The sequence below is a fragment of the Hylobates moloch genome, unplaced genomic scaffold (genome assembly GCF_009828535.3).
Source record: "Hylobates moloch isolate HMO894 unplaced genomic scaffold, HMol_V3 SCAFFOLD_9, whole genome shotgun sequence".
Taxonomy (NCBI): domain Eukaryota; kingdom Metazoa; phylum Chordata; class Mammalia; order Primates; family Hylobatidae; genus Hylobates; species Hylobates moloch.
Genome location: NW_026652284.1, coordinates 82,019,714 through 82,041,376, shown reverse-complemented (window position 1 = coordinate 82,041,376; position 21,663 = coordinate 82,019,714). Strand labels below are relative to the sequence as shown.

Here is a 21,663-nt window from a genome sequence, read left to right as displayed (position 1 = left end):
TTCCCAAGTTTCCAGATCACTATCCTTTTGCACCCCACCTCCTATGAGGGCAGACTGTGTCTAACTTGCCTCTCTCTCCAGCACACGGCAAAACATCAGGTCCAGAGTAATTGAACTGAATCAGTGTAGACAGTGGAAGACAAGAGCTGGTACTGAACTTCACGACACTGACAACCATCATCGGCTATCCAACTAGCGTCTCATTCCAGGGAGCTGGGTGGCACATGTGATGAGCACCTAACAGCAGGACCATGGCTGCCACGGGCCAAGGGAGAGGCTGCCTCGGGAGATGTGGAGACCAGCTCGTGTCCTCAGCTGGACCTACTTGGGCAGCTGGGGAGAGCACCAAGACCTCCTAATGAGGCTGTGGAACACAGTCATGACAACAATCCTTGGGGCCCATTTGTAATCCCAGGATCTCTCCAGAAGGCTCTGCAATGAGCGCTTCCTCCAGGCCCTCACTTCCCCATCCCTGGTCTAGGCACAGAGGCTGCTGGAGATGCTGCTGGGGTTGAAGTTGGTCAAGGGAGGCTTCCTGAAGGCAAATGTTTAGCCAAGATTTGAAAGCTGTGGACATGGATAGACAGAGAGATGGGAAGATGTAGAAACACTACTTGTTTGGAACAGAGCTGCTCTTGGGAGATAATCATGGACAGCGGTTAAAGGAGTGAGGGTGGCTCCACAGAGTGGTACCCACCAAGGAAACCCCAGCAGATACTGGGATAGTGCATCCAGGTGTTCACATTTGAGCCAACAGATCTTAGGGAGCCTGTGGGTTCCAGGGCAAGAGATTGTGAGAAAACTGGAGTTAGAGTCACATGGTTTCAGCCTCCATGCAGAGGTTGGTGCAGGTGAACTAAGGAAGCAGAAAGCTTTTGTGGGAATTCAAGGGCGGGCGAGTGTGCCTGGGAGTGAGGATGGGCAGAAGCAAGTGAACAGAACCAACTCCTTGCCCGAAGGGACGGGCCAAGAATAACCACCCTGGGTAGCCTGCCATGGTCACACAGAAGCCTTGGAAGTTCTTCAGCCCTCTTCACATTTAACACTGGGGTGAAGCACAGCAAAGTAACTTTACCAGGAAATCCCTGCTCTGTTGAAGCCCAGGACCTGAAGGCAGCTAGAATTTTCCCACGTCACATGGAAACCTCTCTCCAACAAGGTAAAAATCCCCAACACTGGCTGCACAGAAAGCACCAGACACTGTTGTTTTATGTTATGAATATTTATTTTTTCTTCTTAAAAATGTACAAAAAATAAAATAACTGTATTTATAGTTTATAGATTCCCCCTCTCCCATTTACAAAACTATTAAGTTACATTTACCTTTTTTTTAAAACATGAGAGCAAATTGTACATATATCAATCTCCCTTGCTTGTCTTTAAGAAAGGGCCGTTCATAGCATTTGGCACAAACCCTTTATTTCTGTTGCATTTTCATGATTTTAAATAAGAAGGAAAATAAACATTTGATTTATTTCACACTTCCTAAGTTTCTGGGCAGGGACATGCCTTACTCTTTTAGAAACCAATTCCAAGATGACATCTGACTGCATTTTTCTGTTGGTCCCAACTTCTAAATACTCATAAAGTCTAAACAGTTTGGAGATGTATGAGGAAAAACTCTTGTTCTGTTCAGTTCAGACCTTAAAAAAAAAAAAAGTAAAGAAAAATGCTCATTTCACATGTCCATGATCTTCCATGGAGTTTTTTAAGCTTATTTGAGTTTGATTAATTTAAGGGACAAAAAAGAAGAGGCAGCAAGTTTTCCTATCTCTTTTTGGAGTGTTTCGCTCGGGAAATTTTGCTCATCAAAGTTCAGCTAACATACACAGCGGACACATCAAAGGCAAACTGGGGTGCTCCAAGGACGCAGAGCGGAATGGATCGGAAGGGATGTGGCACTCGGCACCACCCTCTGGTGGCACTGGCCTCATATCCCTTGTTGTGGCAATTGTCACCACCGTGATTGCTCAAGGACTTAGGAAACATGCACAGCATCTTCAATTCATCTTCTGCCTTAGGGCAGGACGGGCAAACAGTTTCATAAGGAGGCTGGAGAGAGAGGGGTAGGTTGCCTGTGTCAGGCTGCCAAATCTTTGTCTTTTTCCTACTCTGGAGTCCTATGCCCCAGCCCGAGTATTTGCCATTGTTATGTCTGCCAATCATGTTTGAAACTATTCCTAACCCTAGGAGCATGGGAAGTGCATAGTACAACATGTATTTCCAACACTGAATTTGTCCATCTCAGAACAGAGCCCCATTAGTACCCTGGAGGGTCCCCAAGCTGCTGGTCCAGGGCGTGGCAGTCAGAGTGGAGGAGGAGGGGACAGACTGGAGCACAGCTGGATCCACGATGCAAACCTTTGGCACCACAGAAGAGTTAACATGCCCAGAGGACACACAGCAAGGTGCCCCGTCACTGCCACTCGGAGATCTTCTTGGGCACAGCACCTGCTCTCTGCCCCATTCAATCCCTCCGCAACCTCAAGGAGAAACAGTTGAGCTAGAAGCAGCCCCTCCATCCTGCTCTGCATCTCAGGGGCAGATGAGGTGGGAGCGCAGGAAGCCCTTAGAGAGGGGGCCACCAGGTAAGAGTCAAAGTGCTTTACAAACAAATCTGGGCCTTTGTAGAGAACCTGTCCTAGACCCTGGGCCTTGGGTGCAGGATGTGTCTAGCTACCAAAAAGCTAGTGCTTCAGCCCACAAGGGTGAACGCAAACCCCTAAACCTGTCCCCTCAAAGAGAACAGTGGTCCATGATGGTTCATCATTTTGCGATTGTTTAGGGGAGTGTTTTTCTCTTCCAGCTCCCAGGGCATGTAGCAAGAGACCACAGCTTCTCTCTCCCAGTTTGCCTCCTGAGGCTGGTTTCACAGGAGCCAGGTATCTTGGCACATTCTTTCTCACTCACTTCCTTAAAACTCAGCACCCAGGAGCAAGGCAAACAATCCCCGCTTTCCGTCTGGTGGCCCAGGAGGAAGCCCCAGCCTGCCGACACAGAGCTGAGCTGTTCACAGCTCTCACACGGTAGCAGGCCTTTTAAAGGGCCACTTGAGATGAAGGGCGTGCTTGTAAACTGGGAGGCACAGCAGTGTCCAGGATTCTCATGATAGCCCAGGAGCTCTGCAGCAGGCCCAGCCACAGGGCCCTGATGGCAAACCCCCTGCAGAGGCTCTCCAGAAAGCTCAGGCCATGCCCGCAGCCAAAGCCGGAGAAGGAGCTGGGTCTCAGACAGGATGACCTTTCCCACGAGACAGCGCAAAGGGAAAGTCAAGCAAAACACATAATTGTGAGATAAATGTGGTGGCCTCGAAGGAGAGTCATGCCCATGGAGAGGGAGAGGGGGCTTCCTCTGGGGACAGGGAATGAGCTCCCAGGTATGCCCACCGCAGAATCCATCTTGACATCAGCTGCAGTCATCTTAACATCCCAAAGGCCCTCTCCCTAGCCCTGCAAGTCTCCTGAACAGGCACAGAGGCAAAAATCCCCATTAAAACGGTCTCCAGGTCTGTGTCTCCTCTAGGCCAGTGGCAGTAAACATGCCCACATACCACAGGTAAAATATATTATTACAATATTATAAACACTATGTACAATGCAGACAGGCAGACTTTCTGTGTTACTTACTAATTACACGGTGACTGAATGTCTTCCTGTACAAGGCCTGGTGGCCACTTGCTGGGAACCCTGGAGGTATTTGGCAAGACAACCTTCCCCAGAGCAACCTAAAGGTGTTTGACCAGAAAGTGGGCATCCACCTCTTGCCCCACCTATAACTACTGCACCCAGAAGTAGCTCATTTTGTCCAGCCACTGGGGAGATGTGGAGGGGTGAGAAAGAAGGGATGGGGATTTTTTAGGCTGTTCAGGATGAGTGTTTCTCTTAAAGGGGGAATGCTGGACGGTCTCATCTGGAGCTAGCAGTGACCTGCAGAGTCCTGGCGGGCCTGGACCTGGGCTCCAGGAAAAGGTGGGCAATAGGAATCCAACAGGCCTAAGGCACCTTCCTGAGGGGCTCAGGCTTCAGCTCCGTGGTAGGTGCCAGTGGATGGGCCAAGCACACCGACAGTGGGGCCTGTCCCTTGCCCTACTCCCCAGCACAGTCTTGTAACAGCAGTTGTGAGAGGCGGGAGATGGGTCTCCAGGTTCTGGGGCCGGGGCCTCTGTCTCTCTCAGGGAGGAATGCACTGAGAGCTCCAGCCAAAGCGGATGCCAAACCCAGGGCTAGATTTCCATGAGTGTGACCTTGAAGCCCTCCACCATGCTCTCCATGTTGAGGATGAAGGTGTCCTCATTCGAGTAGTGCTCGATGATGTTGTCATCCATGTTCACCAAGATGCTGCCATGGAGCGGGGAGGGGTGTGAAAAACAAAGACGCCATGAACAATGTGCCCAGGGCAAGGGGAGCGCCAGGCTGGGGGTTCTCGTAGCCATTCTTTTGCGGTGGAGGCTGGGAGGAGTGGAAGAGAGAGGACACAAGGCAGGGAAAGACCCTCATTCTGTTTTCTTTCCCCAAAAGCTAGTTTGAGGAAAGCAAAGCCTCAATTTCTCAGAACTAACATTCAACCCAAACTGCTTGCATTATAGATGAGTAAACTGAGGCCCAGGGAAGTTAGGAAGCCCAGAATCACAGAGTTACTGATTACCAGCGCCAGGACCTAAATCATTAGGCTCTCTAACTCTTTTCAGTAAACCATATTGCCTCTGCTCTTAGGAGGAAGAGGAAAATAAGCAAGAATCGCAGCTACCCTTTTTTGAGCATGTAATATGACCTTGTATTTAGTTCTCACAGCAACTGTGAAGGCAGATGTCATCGCCCTTTTGCAAATGAGAAAACTGAGCTCAACAAGGTTAAACTGTTTCCCCAAGTTCATTCAGTTAGTGCGTAGCTGAGCTTGATTTTGAAATTAGCTTTACCTCATTCTGACACTTGTACTTTACCACCTGTGACCTACTCCTGGGGCTAACTATCCCTGGTAGAGTTTTAAGAAAGCCAACAGCTTCCAGAGACTTCCATAATTTCCTTAAGCCAATTTCATGATTTGAAGTCAGACAGATGCTAGTTTGAGAATGAACCACTGAATCTATCATTTTACAGTTATGTGTCAGCAGGCAAGCTGTTTAGCCTTTCAGAGCCTCAGTTTATTCTCCTGTAAAAGTAAGAACAGTCACTTAGCTTTAACGGATTGTTTTTATGATAAAAACATTTAGCACAACACCTGATACAGAGCTTGATGAAAGCAAAATGTTATCATCAGCATGTACCTCTGCACTGAGGATTTCTGCTCGGCAATAAGACTGTGAGACACCACTCAAATCTCACTGTCAGTAATACACCCAGCCTACTACATTGACCTTGGCAAGAAGTATAATGTGCGTTTTGGTGAATTTTCCAACAAGAGCTCAGGTGGAAAGGGTTTCCTGTCGGATCCTCCAATCAACCAACAGTACTCATCACTCAGAAAGCCTGAGCTTCCCAGATAATCCAATTTCTTTTATGAAAGTGATCTGGAGAAGAGTTGAAAGACTCATCTTCTGCCTTTTGTAGGAAAATACCCCAGAAGCTGAGTCAACAGATACCCTCTCCTGGCACTTACACTAGCTCCTGTGGCCCCTACTCTTAGACCCTCACACATAGGAAGCCCACACAGAAAGTCAGACGGCAGAACATGGGAGCTAAGCACTTGAGCTTTGAGGACACAGATGGGTTCAAATCTGTGCTCTACCTACTGAACATGAGACCTTGCGTGACATGCTTAAGCCCCCTCTGGCTTGCTTTCTTCATCAAATAAATCAGAGATAAGAGATTCCACCTCACAGAGTGGTGAGAACTAAATAGAGGAATACATGTAAAGTACTAAGAAGGGACCCCGAACCTACTGAACACCCAGTAAATATGACCTATTGTTCTTAACAATGAGAACACACAGGTCCAATGATCATTTGAGAACATTTTCTTGATAATTACCTTAGAAGAATCCCCTATGTTCCAAACCATTTTTTGTTCCTAGTATGCCACCCAGAAACCAACCCCAAGGGCCATACGTGATTCCCTATAAACTCCACTCCCTGCAGAAAGGTGACTTTGCCATTCTCCCCAGTGTCCTCAGCACCTCCAGACCTCTGTGGTCTTCCTGCTCGTCTTGTCATTGAAATAGGCATCTCAGCTGACATAGTGCCAATGCACTGCCTCCCTCCCTCCCTCTCTCCCTAAAGATCTTCCAAATGCAATCTCCTCTGCAATTCTCTGGAAGAAGGACACAATTTTTATGAAAAGCGGGCAACAGACCTAACAAAAGACAGGCATCATTTTATTTTTAAAGCATCATGTGGACTTAACTGATTTGAAAGTCAATTTAAGTTCAGTTTCTTTCTTACCCTTTTTTGCTTTTCTTGTAAAGCTTTGCTATCTTCTCCACGGGCAGCCCATATTTCTCAGATATCTGTAATACCAATAACAAGAAGGCAGATGAGCACAGAAGGACGCCCAACTGGAGGCAAGGGGGAAAGTTCCAATTTCACTCCCTTGGACATTTTCCCAGGGATAGAGTGCTCTTCACCCATGAGTCAAACTCTCAAAACACTCATTTATGAGCCTCTCCCTTTGGATAGACTTTAAATCATTCAACAAAAAATTCAGCCTCATGGGAATTCAATCTATGATAAAAGCGGCATTCCAGGTCAGTCAGAAAAAGATGGACTGTAACTGTGATGTTGGATGAAATAGTAGCCATCTAGAAAGATTTACATGTGAAAGATGAAACTGTAAAAGTAGAGGAAGAAACCATGAGTTAATTTTTTGGATAGCTGTCATCTTAAAGTAAGGACGATCTTTCTAAACAAGACAGGAAACCTAAAGAAAAAGGTCAAAAGGTTAATAAAACAACACAACTTTAAAAATGCAGTACAGAAAAAAAAAACAACTAAAATGCTGAAGACAAAAAATACACTGGGAAACATTTTTGCAACACAAATGACAGACATGGAACTAACTTCCTTAAGTAAAAAAGAACTGCAAATCAAGAAAAAGCAGCAATTCAATGGGCAAAGGAAGAAAAAACCTGAAGAAGCAATTCATGGAAGAAAAATAATTGGACAATGAGCTTATAAAAAACGCACTACACAGTCATAATTTAAAATTTTCAAATTAAAGCAAAGTAGGATACCACTTTTATTTATTTTTATTTATTTATTTTTTGAGATGGAATCTTGCTCTGGTGCCCAGGCTGGAGTGCAGTGGTGCGATCTCGGCTCACTGCAACCTCTGCCTCCCAGGTTCAAGCGATTCTCCCGCCTCAGCCTGCTGAGTAGCTGGGACTACAAGTGCTTGCCACCACACCTGGCTAATTTTTGTATTTTTAGAAAAGATGGGGTTTCACCATGTTGGCCAGGCTGGTCTCGAACTCCTGACCTCGTGATCCACCCACCTTGGCCTCCCAAAGTCCTGGGATTACAGGTGTGAGCCACTGTACCCGGCCTATTTTTCAAAGTAACAAAAAACTAAAACTTGATAATACAGCATCAGCCAAAGTATGAGAAACAGCAATTCTCATATTCCATATTGTTACTCTCAGATGCAAGAATAACATGCTCAACTTCTTGGAAAGAAATTTGGCAGAAGCTATTAAAATTTAAAATGCATATATCCTTTGACCCACATATTCCATATCTAGTAATCAGGTCTACAGAAATACATTCAGATGTACACAAAGATTTTCAAAGCATCACTGTTTAGAATAGAGAAAACTGCATATAACAAACATCTGTTAAACACATTTTAATAATTCACACTTAAAAATCATGCAGTCATCAAAAGAAATGTGGGAAGCCTACATGAATTCACATTAACAAAAATATTCTTAACATATTGAGGAGAAAATACCAAGTTGCAAAATTGTGTTTATAGTGTGATCCCACTTGTATTAAAAAAAAAAAAAAAAAAAATATATATATATATATTTTGTAAGTACATAGAGAATATTTGAAGGACCCACCAACATATTAGCAGGGACTACCACTGAAGAATGGACAGAAACAAGGAGATCCTTTTTTTTGTTTTGAAAAATTCGGTTCTATTTATTTTTACAATCATTGCGTTTCACTTTTATAAATATAAAGTAGTAATAGTTTACAGATGGATTCGGGAAAGCCCTGCCCTAAATGTCTTTCATACCCTCTCTACTACCAAATCAAATCTGTCTGCCCCTTCTGAGCCCAGCAGTTGGTGGGGCTCACAGGCAGCTGAGAAAGGTGAAGTTTGAAATGTGGATTATTGGAAAGTCTAGCAGAGGCTGGAAAGAGAGGCTGAAGAGGTCTAGAGCAGAGCTGGAGGAACTTTGGATCCTAAGAAGAGTTCACTCTACAGAGACTCACAGATTCCCACCCTTCCATCTATCTCACCCCACAGGAAGAACTCCCCATCCCCTAATAAGGCCCGAAGGCACTGAACAGGTGAGCAGAGAGCTGGGAGAGCAAAAGGAGACTGGCAGCGAATAGCCGGCCTGACAGACATCACTAATCCATCACTGATGAGATCGCCTCACAGCCACACCTGAGCCAAATGAGCCAAGGATGAAAAACAACACATCCAGTGGGGGTCTTTGGACTGCAAAGAAAATTGGCAGAACTTCTGTTGGAGGCATCCATTTGAACGGAACATAAAACAGCACTTAAGAAAAACAGAACACTTGTGGAGCATGCACATGCAAAATTCTGATATACAAATATGATCATTGATCTAAACATTTTTTGAAGTTGAGCAAATGAATGAAAGGATAGGTGGTCAATTTAGCAATCTCAATAGTGTCAGAAAAAATCAAGTCAAAAACAATTTCAAAGTGCAAAGCAAAAGGATAGAGCATAGATGGAAATCATGATGGAAAAGAAGAAAGACTTGAAAACATCCTGGAACTTCCCAGACAGAAATAGCAAGTTACCCCAAAAAAAGATAAGCCTGGCTTCAGTCTTCTCATCTCAACACTAGAAACCAAATGACAGTGGACAGGAACTCTTACAGACTACAGGAAAAAAGTATTTCACTCCATAAATCCCATACACCAACAAGCTATCTCTCACTTATCAGGGTGAAAGAGCAGTGTATTTCACCCAAATATCTCATTTGAAAAAATACAATCGGCCCTCAGTATCTCCAGGTTCTGTATTCTTGGATTCAATCAGTCATGGATTGACAATATTAGAAAAATTGAAAAATAAAAGTACAATGGCAAAAAGTAATATGAATCAAAACAATACAGTGTAACTATTATTTGCATGGCCTTTACAATGTATTACATATTATAAGTAATCTAGAGATTATTTAAAGTACATGGGAGGATGTGTGTGTGTTATAGGCAAATATCTATGCCATTTTACATGACAGACTTGAGCATCTGTGGATTTGGGTTTGGGGGAGGTGTCCTGGAACCAGTCCTCCCCAGGACCTCAAGGGACCACTAGATTCACAAAAGCTCCATCCAAATAGCAAATGCATCCAAATGGAGACATCAAACTAGGGAAAGGGGGAAGGAAAAAAGCCACCAGTGTCATGCTGTAAACTTGAGTATATATAGCAGGGGTGTCCAATCTTTTGGCTTCTCTGGGCCACATTGAAAGAAGAATTGTCTTGGGCCACACATAAAACACACTAACACTAATGATAGCTGATGGACTTAAAAAGAATTGCAAAAAATATTCATAATGTTTTAAGAAAGTTTATGAATTTGTGTTGGGCCATATTCAAAGCTATCTTGGCCCACTTGCAGCTTGCAGGCCATGGGTTGGACAAGCTTGGCACATAGGGTTATGTGGACTGCAAATGTGAAATGTATGTGCTAAATAAAGATTCTTGAAGTAAAAAGGACAAAGGAAAATCTGATCGTTTTCTAGAAATAAAGCATTAAACTATTTTTGCAAAATCTAGAAGTTGGAAGTTGATGGGGAGCGGGTAGGCATTTCAACTGGCTCATTTTAGTGAAAGGAGGGAAGGCAAGGGAGAAAATACAGCTCTAAAGTCTCATCTCACAGAGGGAGGAGCGGAGCTGGAGGGCGCTGGTGGAGAAAATAGTTGGAAGTTTATTTTCAAATAGTAGCGAAGAATTACTTTAGGAATTTGGAAGATTTAGGAAACGTAAATAATAATTTTCAAATTTAAAAGTTGAAATACAGCAACTTAGAATCTGACTGCAAAACTAAAGAGAAAGTAAGAAGAAGCCACAAAATGAAATAATAAACAAAAAGATGGAAGAAATACAATCAAGTGTATCAGTTATTACACCAAATGAGAATAAACTTCATTCTTCCAGCAAAAGCCAGAGTGTCTCAGTGAGTATAAAAGAAAATAAATAAATAAAGAGAAAGATAAAGAAGCCCAACTGTATGGTGTTTAAAAGAAAAGCACTGAAGACAATGTAGTGAGTGAAGGATGACTGATGGGTGACTATACCAATCAAATGCAAACAAGGCAAAAGAGGAGTGACAAGGTATAATTTAAGGTTGACGAGGTTAAGAATGGATATGATATAATGATCTGATATATGGATATGAATGGATATGATATATGATATAATGATAAAAAGCACAATTGATGGAGAAGCTACAGCAATCATAAAACTTTATGCATCTGATAACATGGCACTTAAGCAAAAATTATTATAGGTAATTGTTACAGATGTAATAATTTTTGCTTAAGTGCTTTGCTATTGCAAAATGAAAATGCAATTATTGTGGGAGACTCACTTGAAAACCTTGAAACAATGCAATTACAGTGAGAGATTTCAATAGACCTTTTTAAGAATTGAACAAATCTAGTAGACGGATAGGTAAAAACAGTTGGATAATATAACCATTACACTTTATATAATATAATAAAAATATACACACACCTATACACACACAGACACATTTATATATAGATATACACACACAAATATTATAAATATTATATATCCTAAAGAGATTCTCCCATGGATTGGGTAACAAAGATAAGCTACATTGAATCATAATTCAATAAAATTAGAAATAAAAATGTTATAAGTTTCCAGAAATGTTTAACTTCTTTGAAATACTTCTACGTAACCCTGGCTGTATAGCAGCTCACTATCTCTTTAGAATATCAAATTCCTTTAGCGACTGCTTGAGAAGATATTGTATCTGTCTAAAAGAACACTAGAAAGTTTCCTCGAATGTCTTAATGTTGTTAATGCTGCTTCCAAATCTGGCGAGACACTCAATAATGTACAGTTGACATAGCTTTCATCACTCCTCCCCCAAAACGCCGTTTTGACGAATTTATGCTTTCTTTCTCTCTTCCTCCCATGCCTGGCATCTGCACTGTTTGTCATGTCTCCTGGTGGCCATACTTGCACATGCAAATTAAAAGGGAATTGCCAAGGGGAGCTGGTTCTGCATCCAGAGTGCTCTGAGTGAAGCTTTGCTGAAGGGATGAAGGAAAAAGGACCCCAGACATAGCCAATTCTCAGGAGTCAGCTCACTACCTTCCCCATTCCCTGGGATTCTAGAAAGACCCAGTTAACAGAGCTGGTGACTAGAAAAAATCCTTGAAGGACAAGCTGCTTCCCCATCATTTCTAGAGCTGCCATTTCCTCAGCATGGTTGATCTTAACCTGGGGGTCCACAGATGCCCAAAGAGTATATATATGAACTTGGATGGGGAAAACATTCGTCTTTATTTTCACTAACCTCCAACTGGAATGTAGCATTTTCTTCAAGTATGAACATAAAGTAACATTAGCAGTACCTGTGTCTTTTTTAACAATGGAAATCATAGATATTTCATGTCATATTAGAATCCTGCAGATGTTCCAAAATACTGATGACATTCATTCATCATACTTTGTAATTACAGTAGTTATTAGTCTCACTCATAGATCATATTTAATGCATGAATAAGGAGCACATGTTTCCTATATCATAAGCATGGTTTTTTATTATTTTGAAGATAAATATCAATATAACTAGTTTCCTTTATAATCCTATGTATTTTATTTTATACATCTAAAAACATTATTCTGTAAAGGGTCCATATATTTCACCAGACTGCCAAAGGTATCCATGGCACAAAAAGGTAAGCACCCCGATAAACATTTTTCTGTGTATAAGAGCTTGTTGCATACACGGAAGTCCTAGAGACTATGTTATTTGTACCTAACTACCATTCTGACTTCCTTGCCCTTCAAGAGTTGGTTTTTGGGAAATTTGGTTAGTGTTACTTGGAACTTCTTTTTAAAATAAAACGGAAAAATAAAATAGGGACGTTTTTCCACTCAACATCAACCAGCTTATATCTGTTAGTTCCCCCTGTTCCTAATGAAAAGTGAATCTGATGCTCGGGTTTTCTCTTTTTGGGGGTTTGATTCCCAGCTCCCCAAAGCATGAAAGGGAACACCTCAGCTCACAAATCAACTGATGCAAGTCAGAACTGGGTAAGGCGCATAAAATCTAGGGTAGCAGTAGCACCAGCCATAGCTAGCACTTATTGAGTCACTGGGTCCCCAGCACACAGGCATGTGGAGCTTTGCATCTATTCACTTGCTTGGGCCTCACATCATGACAATGGAATAAGTGCTTTTGTGAGCTCTGTCTCTCAGATTAGAGAACTGAGGCTTCCAGTCAGTAAGTAACTCACCCAGGATCCCTCAGCTAGTAAGTGGCAGAGACAGAATTTGAAAGGGAACAACCTGGCAGATGGCTTTAGATTCTGAACTGCTAGAGAAAATGGGCATGTGTTGAGATGGTTTGGGGGCAAGTCTCACAGACCCCATCCAGTACAAAGAAGCAACTGGCAAAGGTGAAACCTCTGCCTCCAGGAGGGCAAAGTCCTGCTCTCAGTGCAACTCTCAGCATCAAAGGCAGCTTGCAAATATGCCACCCTGGGACAGTGTTCCCTGCCTCCATGCACGTCAGGGAGATGCGCTTTGCCAAATTCAGAACCCTGGAAAGTGAGACCAGGCAGGATATCATCATGCAGAGGAAGCTGGCCGTCTGTCAGGGGTGGCAGAAAATTCCTTCTGCCCAGGGGCTGGATGAGATCACCCACACAACAATCCTTCCTTCTATGAATGGAAAACGTGTGGCACATGATCGTTCTGTCGGAACAGGGTGATTCGGAGTGCTTGGGTTTTTTTCTTTGTGTTTTTCTTTCTTTCTTTTTCTTTTCTTTTTTTTTTTTTTTGGAGACAGTTTCGCTCTGTCACCTAGGCTAGAGTGCAGTGGCGTGATCTCCGCTCACTGCAAGCTCCACCTCCCGGGTTCATGCCATTCTCCTGCCTCAGCCTCCCAAGTAGCTGGAACTACAAGCACCCGCCACCGCGCCCAGCTAATTTTTTGTATTTTTAGTAGAGACGGGGTTTCACCGTGTTAGCCAGGATGGTCTCGATCTCCTGACCTCGTGATCCACCCGCCTCAGCCTCCCAGAGTGCTGGGATTACAGGCGTGAGCCGCCGTGCCCGGCCTTTTCTTTGTGTTTTTCAAGTTAATCTCGACTGAGCATGCATTTTTATAAAAAGTGCATGTTATAAAAAGTGCATTATCAATATTTGTAAAAACCCCAAAGACTTCCTTAACACCCAGGACGATTCTAGATCTTGGAGATATCTCATCAGTGTGTTATTGGTTGTCTGATGATCTATGATTTTTAGACTTATTTTGTGGAAAGTTCTCTTTGCCCAGAAACCTCATGTATGTGATAGACAGAAGTTACGGACCAATTCCAATTCAGCCAGCCTTCTCCAGAGGCATACAACAGAACTGCCTGCTCTGGAAGTCAATTACATTTAATGATTTTTATGTAGAGTTATATGCTGTTCATTCACTGGGGGCGCTTAAGATATATATCAAAAAAGCAATGGACTCTTGCTTGTAAATGCTGCCTAGGTGGCCGTGTTTGACATTTCAGGAGAACCTACCATTTCAGGTAGGATTCATGAATCTCCTCCACACATGAATGACACAGTTGGACAAAAAGTGGGTGCTACTAAGGCCATGAGCGACCTTTTTCTTTGTAGACATCAGCTAGCTTCACTGACAGAGAACATCCTTATCCCTTTCTCTAGCCTCTTCGCCTTAGGGGAAACACAATCTGTCTCTCCACCTCATAGCACTCACAGTCATTGCCTGTGTGTGTGTGTGTGTGTGTGTGTGTGTGTGTGTGTGTGTGTGACACATAAAATACACTAACAGACACACAGACACACACACAGACACATGAACACACACACAGTATATATTAATTTATAATTTCTGTGTGTTACTTTAAGTACCATGTATACACACTCATTTATCCTCACACCAATCCTATATCCCATTTTATTATCCTCATAATATTATCTCATAATTATTCTCATTTCAGAAGTGATGACGCTGGAGTGTAGAGAGGTTGAGTAACTCGCCCAGCTCAGCTGTCTGACTGCATGGGATCAACACCACACAGACTACTTCTTGCCTGATGGCTTAGTATTGCCTGATCTCTTTAGATATGGTGAGCTCTGAATGGGAATGTTTATCCTTCTTGTGATAACTTTTCAGATGTAAATGTCTCCCCAATTGGGCTTAAGTTGCTTGAGGACTTAAGTTGGCTCTATCAATCTGTGGAGCTGTCAGCCCTTTGGAAACCACGCCCTCTGGCCCTCAGTTTCTACATCTGTAAAGTGGTGATGATGCTATTTACCTGCCATGTTCACGGGGATATTATAAAAATCCAATGAAGCAGGGCATGTGAAGATCACACCACCCACAGCACTCAGTCTAGGGGTATACATACAGCAGATGCCCAATTCAGTCAAGAAAACTTATGCTGAAGGCTCTGGGAATACACCACAGAAAAGAAACACAGCCCCTGATCTCATGAACTTGACATTCAACTGGGGAAGAGAGAAACAATAAACATGGAACAAATATAACTATGTCAAGTGGTGATAAGTGCTATGAATGACAGAGAGTGATGAAGATGCTATTTACATAGGTGGGCTGGGAAGGCCCATCTGATAAGGCAACATGTGAGCAGGCATGGAGGAAGTGAGCCTTGTCCATATGGAGGAAGGACATTCCTGGCAGAGGGAACAGCAAGTGCAAAGGCCCTGAGGTATGAGTGGGCCTGCTGGCCTTGGGGATTAGCCAGAAGGTACAGTGGCCAGAGATGCTTTATTTGCAAGATTACTCGGTAAAAATCACTAGAAATGCAGAAAAAAAAGAATTGGAAACTCATCTCACTACCACCATCACCACCACCAAATTCTTTGTCTTTAAGGCAGTTTAAAACCTAATTATAACAATAAAGAAGCCAAATTGAATCATCAAAGTTATGTGGATGGCTTGATTGATGTAATACTAAATATGCAAATGAAAAGAAAAATAGTCTATATTCTCCAAATGATACCAAGTATGGGAATATTTAGTAACATCTGACTGATAGAGAACTCTTTTTCTTGTTCTATCTGGGTGTACAGATCTGTAGAGATAATGATTTTCTGGCAGGTGAAATGAAGGTCTGGGGGGTTTAGGACTACTGAATAAGAAGAATAATCCAGAAAAGTGACTCGGCTTGGCATAGATTAAACCATAATTACATTCCTCTTTGTTGTGGTCAAGAGTTCTTTCCAAAACAGTAAGAGGTCAAGGGTAGTACAAACAAAACTATTCTTCATGGTAGGCATTTTTCACATGTTGCAAGGAAGGAAACCAAACATTCAAAAATGGACATACTCAAGACTACACAGTTATGATTTGAACCAAGTCAGTCAAGTTCCCCAGTCTACCCTCTCTTCTCATGCTGCTGCACTTGCATTTATGGCAGTGTCCTGACCTCACTCTTACGTGGAGACTTCTTCTACTTCTTCTTCTTCTTTTTTTTTTTTTTTTTAAGATTGGAGTTTCGCTCTTGTTGCCCAGGCTGGAGTGCAATGGCGCGATCTTGGCTCACTGCAACCTCCACCTCCTAGGTTCAAGGGATTCTCCTGCTTCAGCCTCCCGAGTAGCTGGGATTACCAGAACCCGCCACCATGCCCAGCTAATTTTTTGTATTTTTTAGTATCTACAGGGTTTCACCATGTTGGCCAGGCTGGTCTCGAACTCCCGGCCCTCCTCGACCTCCCAAAGTGTTGGGATTACAGGTGTGAGCCACCACGCCTGGCCTGGAGACTTCTTTAATAAAGGCAAACTCAAAAATAGTATCTCAAGGAAGAATATAATGTCTGCTGAGTATAAGAACAGCCCAATTTTTAAAAAACAGAACTCCAACCTATCAAGTGGCTTAAATTACAGACTCCAGGAAATCCTTTAGGCTGTAGGAACACTGTCACCATTGCCAAACTGTTCAACAAATCTGCCTGATGTGACACCTTCTGACTCAACCCTAAGTTACTCGGAAGGAAGGGTGGCAACACTATTCTAAAGATGACAAATCCACACTTCATCACCAATTGCCAAAAATTATTTTTTGAAGAAAAAAAAAGAAAACTCTTTTTTTGTTTTTTGGCTCTTTGTTCTCCAGTTCAAACTTCCTTTTACACCTAAATAACACCTGGCTGAGGATAGGGAGTTGGGTGTTCAGTAGGGGCAATAACAGCAGGTTCTCCAATGGGAAGCAATCCAAATATCCCTACTGTGGAAATAGCTGCATCATCAACATCATTGCCATCATCTGCTCAGCTAATATCTACTGAATATATGTGTTAAACTCATTTAATGCTGTTGATGACTTCATTTTATAGATAAGGAAGTTGAGGCACAATCAACCTTTCAATAATTAGTCCAGGAAGGGAGCAAAACAATGTGAATATTGATATGAAGCAAGTGTTTCTATTTCCAAAACAATTGCAAGACTCACACAAGGCATACTTTTACATTTGGAGTTGTGAATTCTGCCGGCCCTGGAAGACTACGAGTTCCTTTCTCAACAGAGAGCATTTGGTCTTCCCAAGCCCTTGATGAAGGTGGTAGCCTAGACCCAGGCCAATTCCTAAAATCTGCTGGGATGGGGTTATGAAATAACAGACTGTAGGGCCACATCTTGGTTTAAAACTACCTTTGCAGAATGTGCAACCAAAAGAGTGTCATAAGGTGACTTATTACCATCCTAAGTGAATAATGCATGTAGGACCTTAGGGCAGAATCAGACTCTAATACCAGTTCCCAGCCAAAGTACACACCAGCTAGTGGCTCTCACATTAATGGGCTTCAATTCAACCAGGAAGCTTGTTACCAGTGCTGATTCCTGGGCCTACCCCTATAGAATCTGATTCTGAAGATCATGGGTGGGGTTCTGGGATGGCATCTTTTTTTTTTTTTTTTGAGACGGAGTCACTCTCGCCCAGTCTGGAGTGTGGTGGCACAATCTCAGCTCACTGCAAACTCCACCTCCCATGTTCAAGCGATTCTCTTGCCTCAGCCTCTTAAGTGGCTGAGACTACAGCGCATGCCAGCACACACAGCTAATTTTTTGGTAGAGACGGGGTTTCACCACGTTGGCCAGGCTGGTCTTGAGCTCCTGACCTCAAGTGATCCATCCGTGGGATGGCATCTTTGAAAGGTAGCCCAGGTGATTCTGATGGGCCCAGTTAGATAAGCAATGCCCTAGGTCCACAGTAATGAGTAGGGGACTTTGTTTGTGTTTATGGGAAGCCATTTTCAACCAGTGACAGAGTTCAAAGTGATGGCCTGAGGTCAAGCATAATATCTCTTGATTAGTCACGTTTTCTTAAAAGTTAAGGTTTTTCCCTTTTCTACTCACTGAGCATTTTTTCTGTCTATATAACCTTCAGCTGTTAAAAACTATAAGCCCCCTCACAATGATATTATTTTGAAATTAAAAGTCAAAACAAAACATGCAGACCAGGGTCACGTTGCCTTCTTATCTTGAGACTTTGTTTAATGTGGGGCTTTGGACTGTGGGGCATAAAGATCATTTCTTGGGAGCAGCTTTTTGCCTCTGGGCTCAGGAGAGAGGACCTCCCCACACAACTTTGGAGTTTCAGATGCAGATACCTGCACCATTTCCACAGCCCTGTGCCGTGCCTCCTCTGAAATTTCAAATTCGTGGGATATTACGTAATGGAATCATGAGTAAAAATAACATTCTGCCTTTTGGACAGTAGAAAAGGAGCACTTGAGAAATCCAAAATCTGAGGATTTCTACCCAAACAATGATTTAGTAACAAAGACTAATTTAACTGTGGACTTGGTATATACCAGAGGCCAGGCAGAGTTTCAGATCTCTGTTGTCTCATTTGTTGTTGTCTCACAACAATCCCACAAGGTAGGTAGTATTATTATTTCCATTTTAACAATGAAGAAGAGGTTAAGAAACTTGTCCAGCTAGCAAGAGGCACAGCCAGAATTTGAACACAGGTTTTCTGAGGCCAAGCCCATATGCTGACCCCTAAGCTATACTGTCTGTATAGTACACACACACACACACACACACACGTTACCAATATACATTTGTATATACCAATATAGATATACAATATGTCGTATTGTATATATTTATATTATACACATGCATATTACCAAATATGAGGATGCACTGGTGTCACTATGATAAAGTGTCATGCACTAGTAAGGTCCTGGTCTAAAGAGAACCCACACCCTGAAAGGAAACCCTTTATTACCCCACCCAGGTCCCAGATAAACTTGGTGTACAACTACAGTGAGCGGGAGCCACTGTTCTTGAAGATTCTACCACCTCATTTCACAGCATGCTTACGCCCTCGCTTACACAGAGCCTGCTGTCCTTCGTGGCTGCCCCCAAGTTGCCGGGGCTGCTTTGTCATTCCAGACTGCATCACCCGAGGATCCTGGAGGAACTTCTCTTGCACAGCTTTCCCATTTGCATAACTTAGGAAGCAAGGAGATAGCTTGTGTTGGTGCTTCAATGAAACCTTTTCTTTTTAGACATAAAGGGGAGATGAAATCAGAATTGCCCTAAGACATCTGACCAGAGCCAGCCTAGGGAACCTGACCTCTCTGTGGCTTACAGGGTCAAAGGATACATCCCCACCCCTCACCCTGTACCTTCAGCTAACCAAAGTGAGGCAGGTGTAATGAGCTCCCACTAAAAGGGATCAACAGCCAGATGCTGCTGAGGCGGGGAGGGTAGGCAGAGGTTGCTGAGCTGCTGTTTAGGTGGGAGTGAAGGTGACATTGAGTTCCACTGTGGTCCATTCCAACTCCATCTACAGAACACTTATAGAACTGGTCAGATACCACGGAAGGTAAAAACACCAAGGAAAAAGGAAGGCTCGGAGTGTAATGAATGAATGCAGAAATGGTCTAGATCAGAGGTTCTCACACCTAGCTCATCTCAGAATATCCTCAGGAGCTTGTTAAAAATATAGGTTCCTGATTCCCACTTCCTCCCTTCCCTGATCTACCTGCAATTCAGAAGTATCAGAATCTCTAGAGTTGAAGTCAGAGAATATGCATTTAAGCAACTGCTTCTGTGGTTTTCAAATACCACTGTCCCGGTTAAGTCAGTTTTGGTAATACAGTCTTAAGGGCCAGATTGGAGTATGAAATTATCCAATATTGTCCAGAGAGGTCCGAGTATTTTATGAGCTTTTCCAGCTTATGAGCTTCCAGCTTAGTCTATCCCCTAGCAATCTTACACTCATTTTAAAAATCTTGGTTTATTTGAATATATATAGATCATATTTTTGTGGCATTGATTTCTGTTTTTGTTTTTCCTTAATGTGAGGCAGATCCACTAACAACAAACTCCATACTATGGAAAAATCCTATAGAAGAAAAAAGATGACCTAATCCTCCATCAGTGTGTTTCTGGAGGTCCTTGATGCTCCACTCAGAATTGCCTGGGGACTTGTTAATAACAGATCACAGAGGGCAGCGCAATGACATTGGTAACATTCCTACACAGTTTTTAAAAATTTCTGGTGAACAATGAATACTAGATAGATAGATAGATAAATAGATCTCAAAATTCACCATTTAAACCATCTTAAAGTGTATAATTCAGTGCTGTTTAGTAGATACACAATATTGTACAACCAACACCTCTATCTAATTCTAAAACATTTTCATGCCCCCCAAAGAAAACCCATTAAGCAGTTGTTCCACCTCCTATCCCCATCCTCTGGCAACCACTAGCTTGCCTTTCGTCTCTATGGATTTGCTTATTCTGAATATGTCCTATAAATTGAATCATACCACATGTGGCTTTTTTAATCTGGCTGAGCAATTCCATGCCTTGGAACATACCCAAAAGAACTGGAAACAAGTATTCAAACAAAACTTGTCCATGAATGCTCATAGTAGCTCATATTCACAATAGCCAAAAGGTAGAAAAATTCCAATGTCCATCAACTGATAAGTGGAAATACAAAATGTGGTATATTTACACAATGGAATACTATTTAATCATAAAAAGAGTGAAGTCCTGATTACTACAACACAAAGGAAGCTCAAAAAAGAGTATCCCAAATGAAAGAAATGGTATGATTCCATTTATAGGAACTATCCCGTATAGTTTAACATTTAGCTTCATAACCCAAGATGCTGCTCCAATGTAGCAGTTTTCCAAACCAACCAACAATTTTGAACTGTGTTCCTGGCAGTCCTGTTGTCTCTATCACTATAACAAAACAAATCTTCTACAATATAGTTGTATGGGGCAGTAGTCGGGTCGGGGGGCAGTTAGGAGTGGAGGGAGTTAGAGAGTGTATTCAAAGTAGAGTTCTATTGAGGTTATATTCAGGTGAATAACATATAAACAAAATGTAAAATAGCTTCTTGTGAGCCCAAGTTGGGTAATACTAGACAAGACCACGGGTAGGAAGGGAAAAGTCTTACTGCAAATCACTATAATTCTGCATTATTTTTTTTCTTAACAAAGAGATCATATTTTTTTTTGACCACACCATCACAGCCAGTGAAACACTTGTTAATTGTTTTTGTTTTGTGTATATTTGGGAGTTAATCATATCTAATTTCGTTTCATACCAAGAGACAAGTGAGAACTCACTTTCACCTTCCTCCACAGCATCTAACTGTGATTAGCCTTAAGCTGACAGGGAATTGGCAGTTTTTCAGTTTCCTTCTCAAGATGCTAATAAGCCTTGACAGTAGCGATATCAATGCCTCCACAAATCTCAGGTTTTTCTTGCTCTCTATAAAGCTCATTCTGAAGCCATCTCGGTGGCTGCACGTTATAGTACATGGATTCCAGAGGAGAGAGAACACAGCAGGTTTCCTGGAGGCTGAAAGGAGTATATGGCTTACCGCTTCCATCAGGCCCTTCACTGTGGGAGACTTCAACATCAATGCATCGAACACATCGTCAGTCTCCTTCCTCACGTACAAGAGCACTGGAAGAGAAGGCAAGAGAGCCACGTGACCGAGGGGCTGCACAATTCCACGGCTGCTCCAGGGGACTGTTTCCTGTCACACAGGTGTTAGAGGGTGGCACTTCCTGTGAAGCCTCGGAACCCTGGTCCAGATAACATTTAACAAGGGTGACTGAGACATCTCCATAAACAATCTGTGGCTAGGGACTGTTAAGGAGTGATCAGATGAGATAAACCGACAACCTGGCCATAAGATGCTTTGACACAAATGTTCCCATTGGAATTTCTCCTGAGGGGTGCATCACATCTTTTTTTGCAACCTCTTTTCCTCTGTGTTATTTGTTCCTTTGA

The 21,663-nt window shown here is 42.6% G+C and overlaps 1 protein-coding gene across 1 annotated transcript in view; it reads right to left on the bottom strand.

The window, feature by feature from the left end:
• Positions 1-429: 429 nt before the first annotated feature.
• GRHL2 (grainyhead like transcription factor 2) overlaps positions 430-21,663 on the bottom strand; it is a 176,147-nt gene continuing 154,913 nt past the window's right edge. Inside the window, exons 14-16 of the mRNA XM_032760147.2 lie at positions 21,248-21,333; positions 6,377-6,441; positions 430-4,337 (exon numbers count right to left, since the gene is read on the bottom strand). Of these exons, the coding sequence (XP_032616038.1) occupies positions 4,223-4,337; positions 6,377-6,441; positions 21,248-21,333 (266 nt within the window). The 3' untranslated portion in view covers positions 430-4,222. The remainder of the gene's footprint in view (positions 4,338-6,376; positions 6,442-21,247; positions 21,334-21,663) is intronic.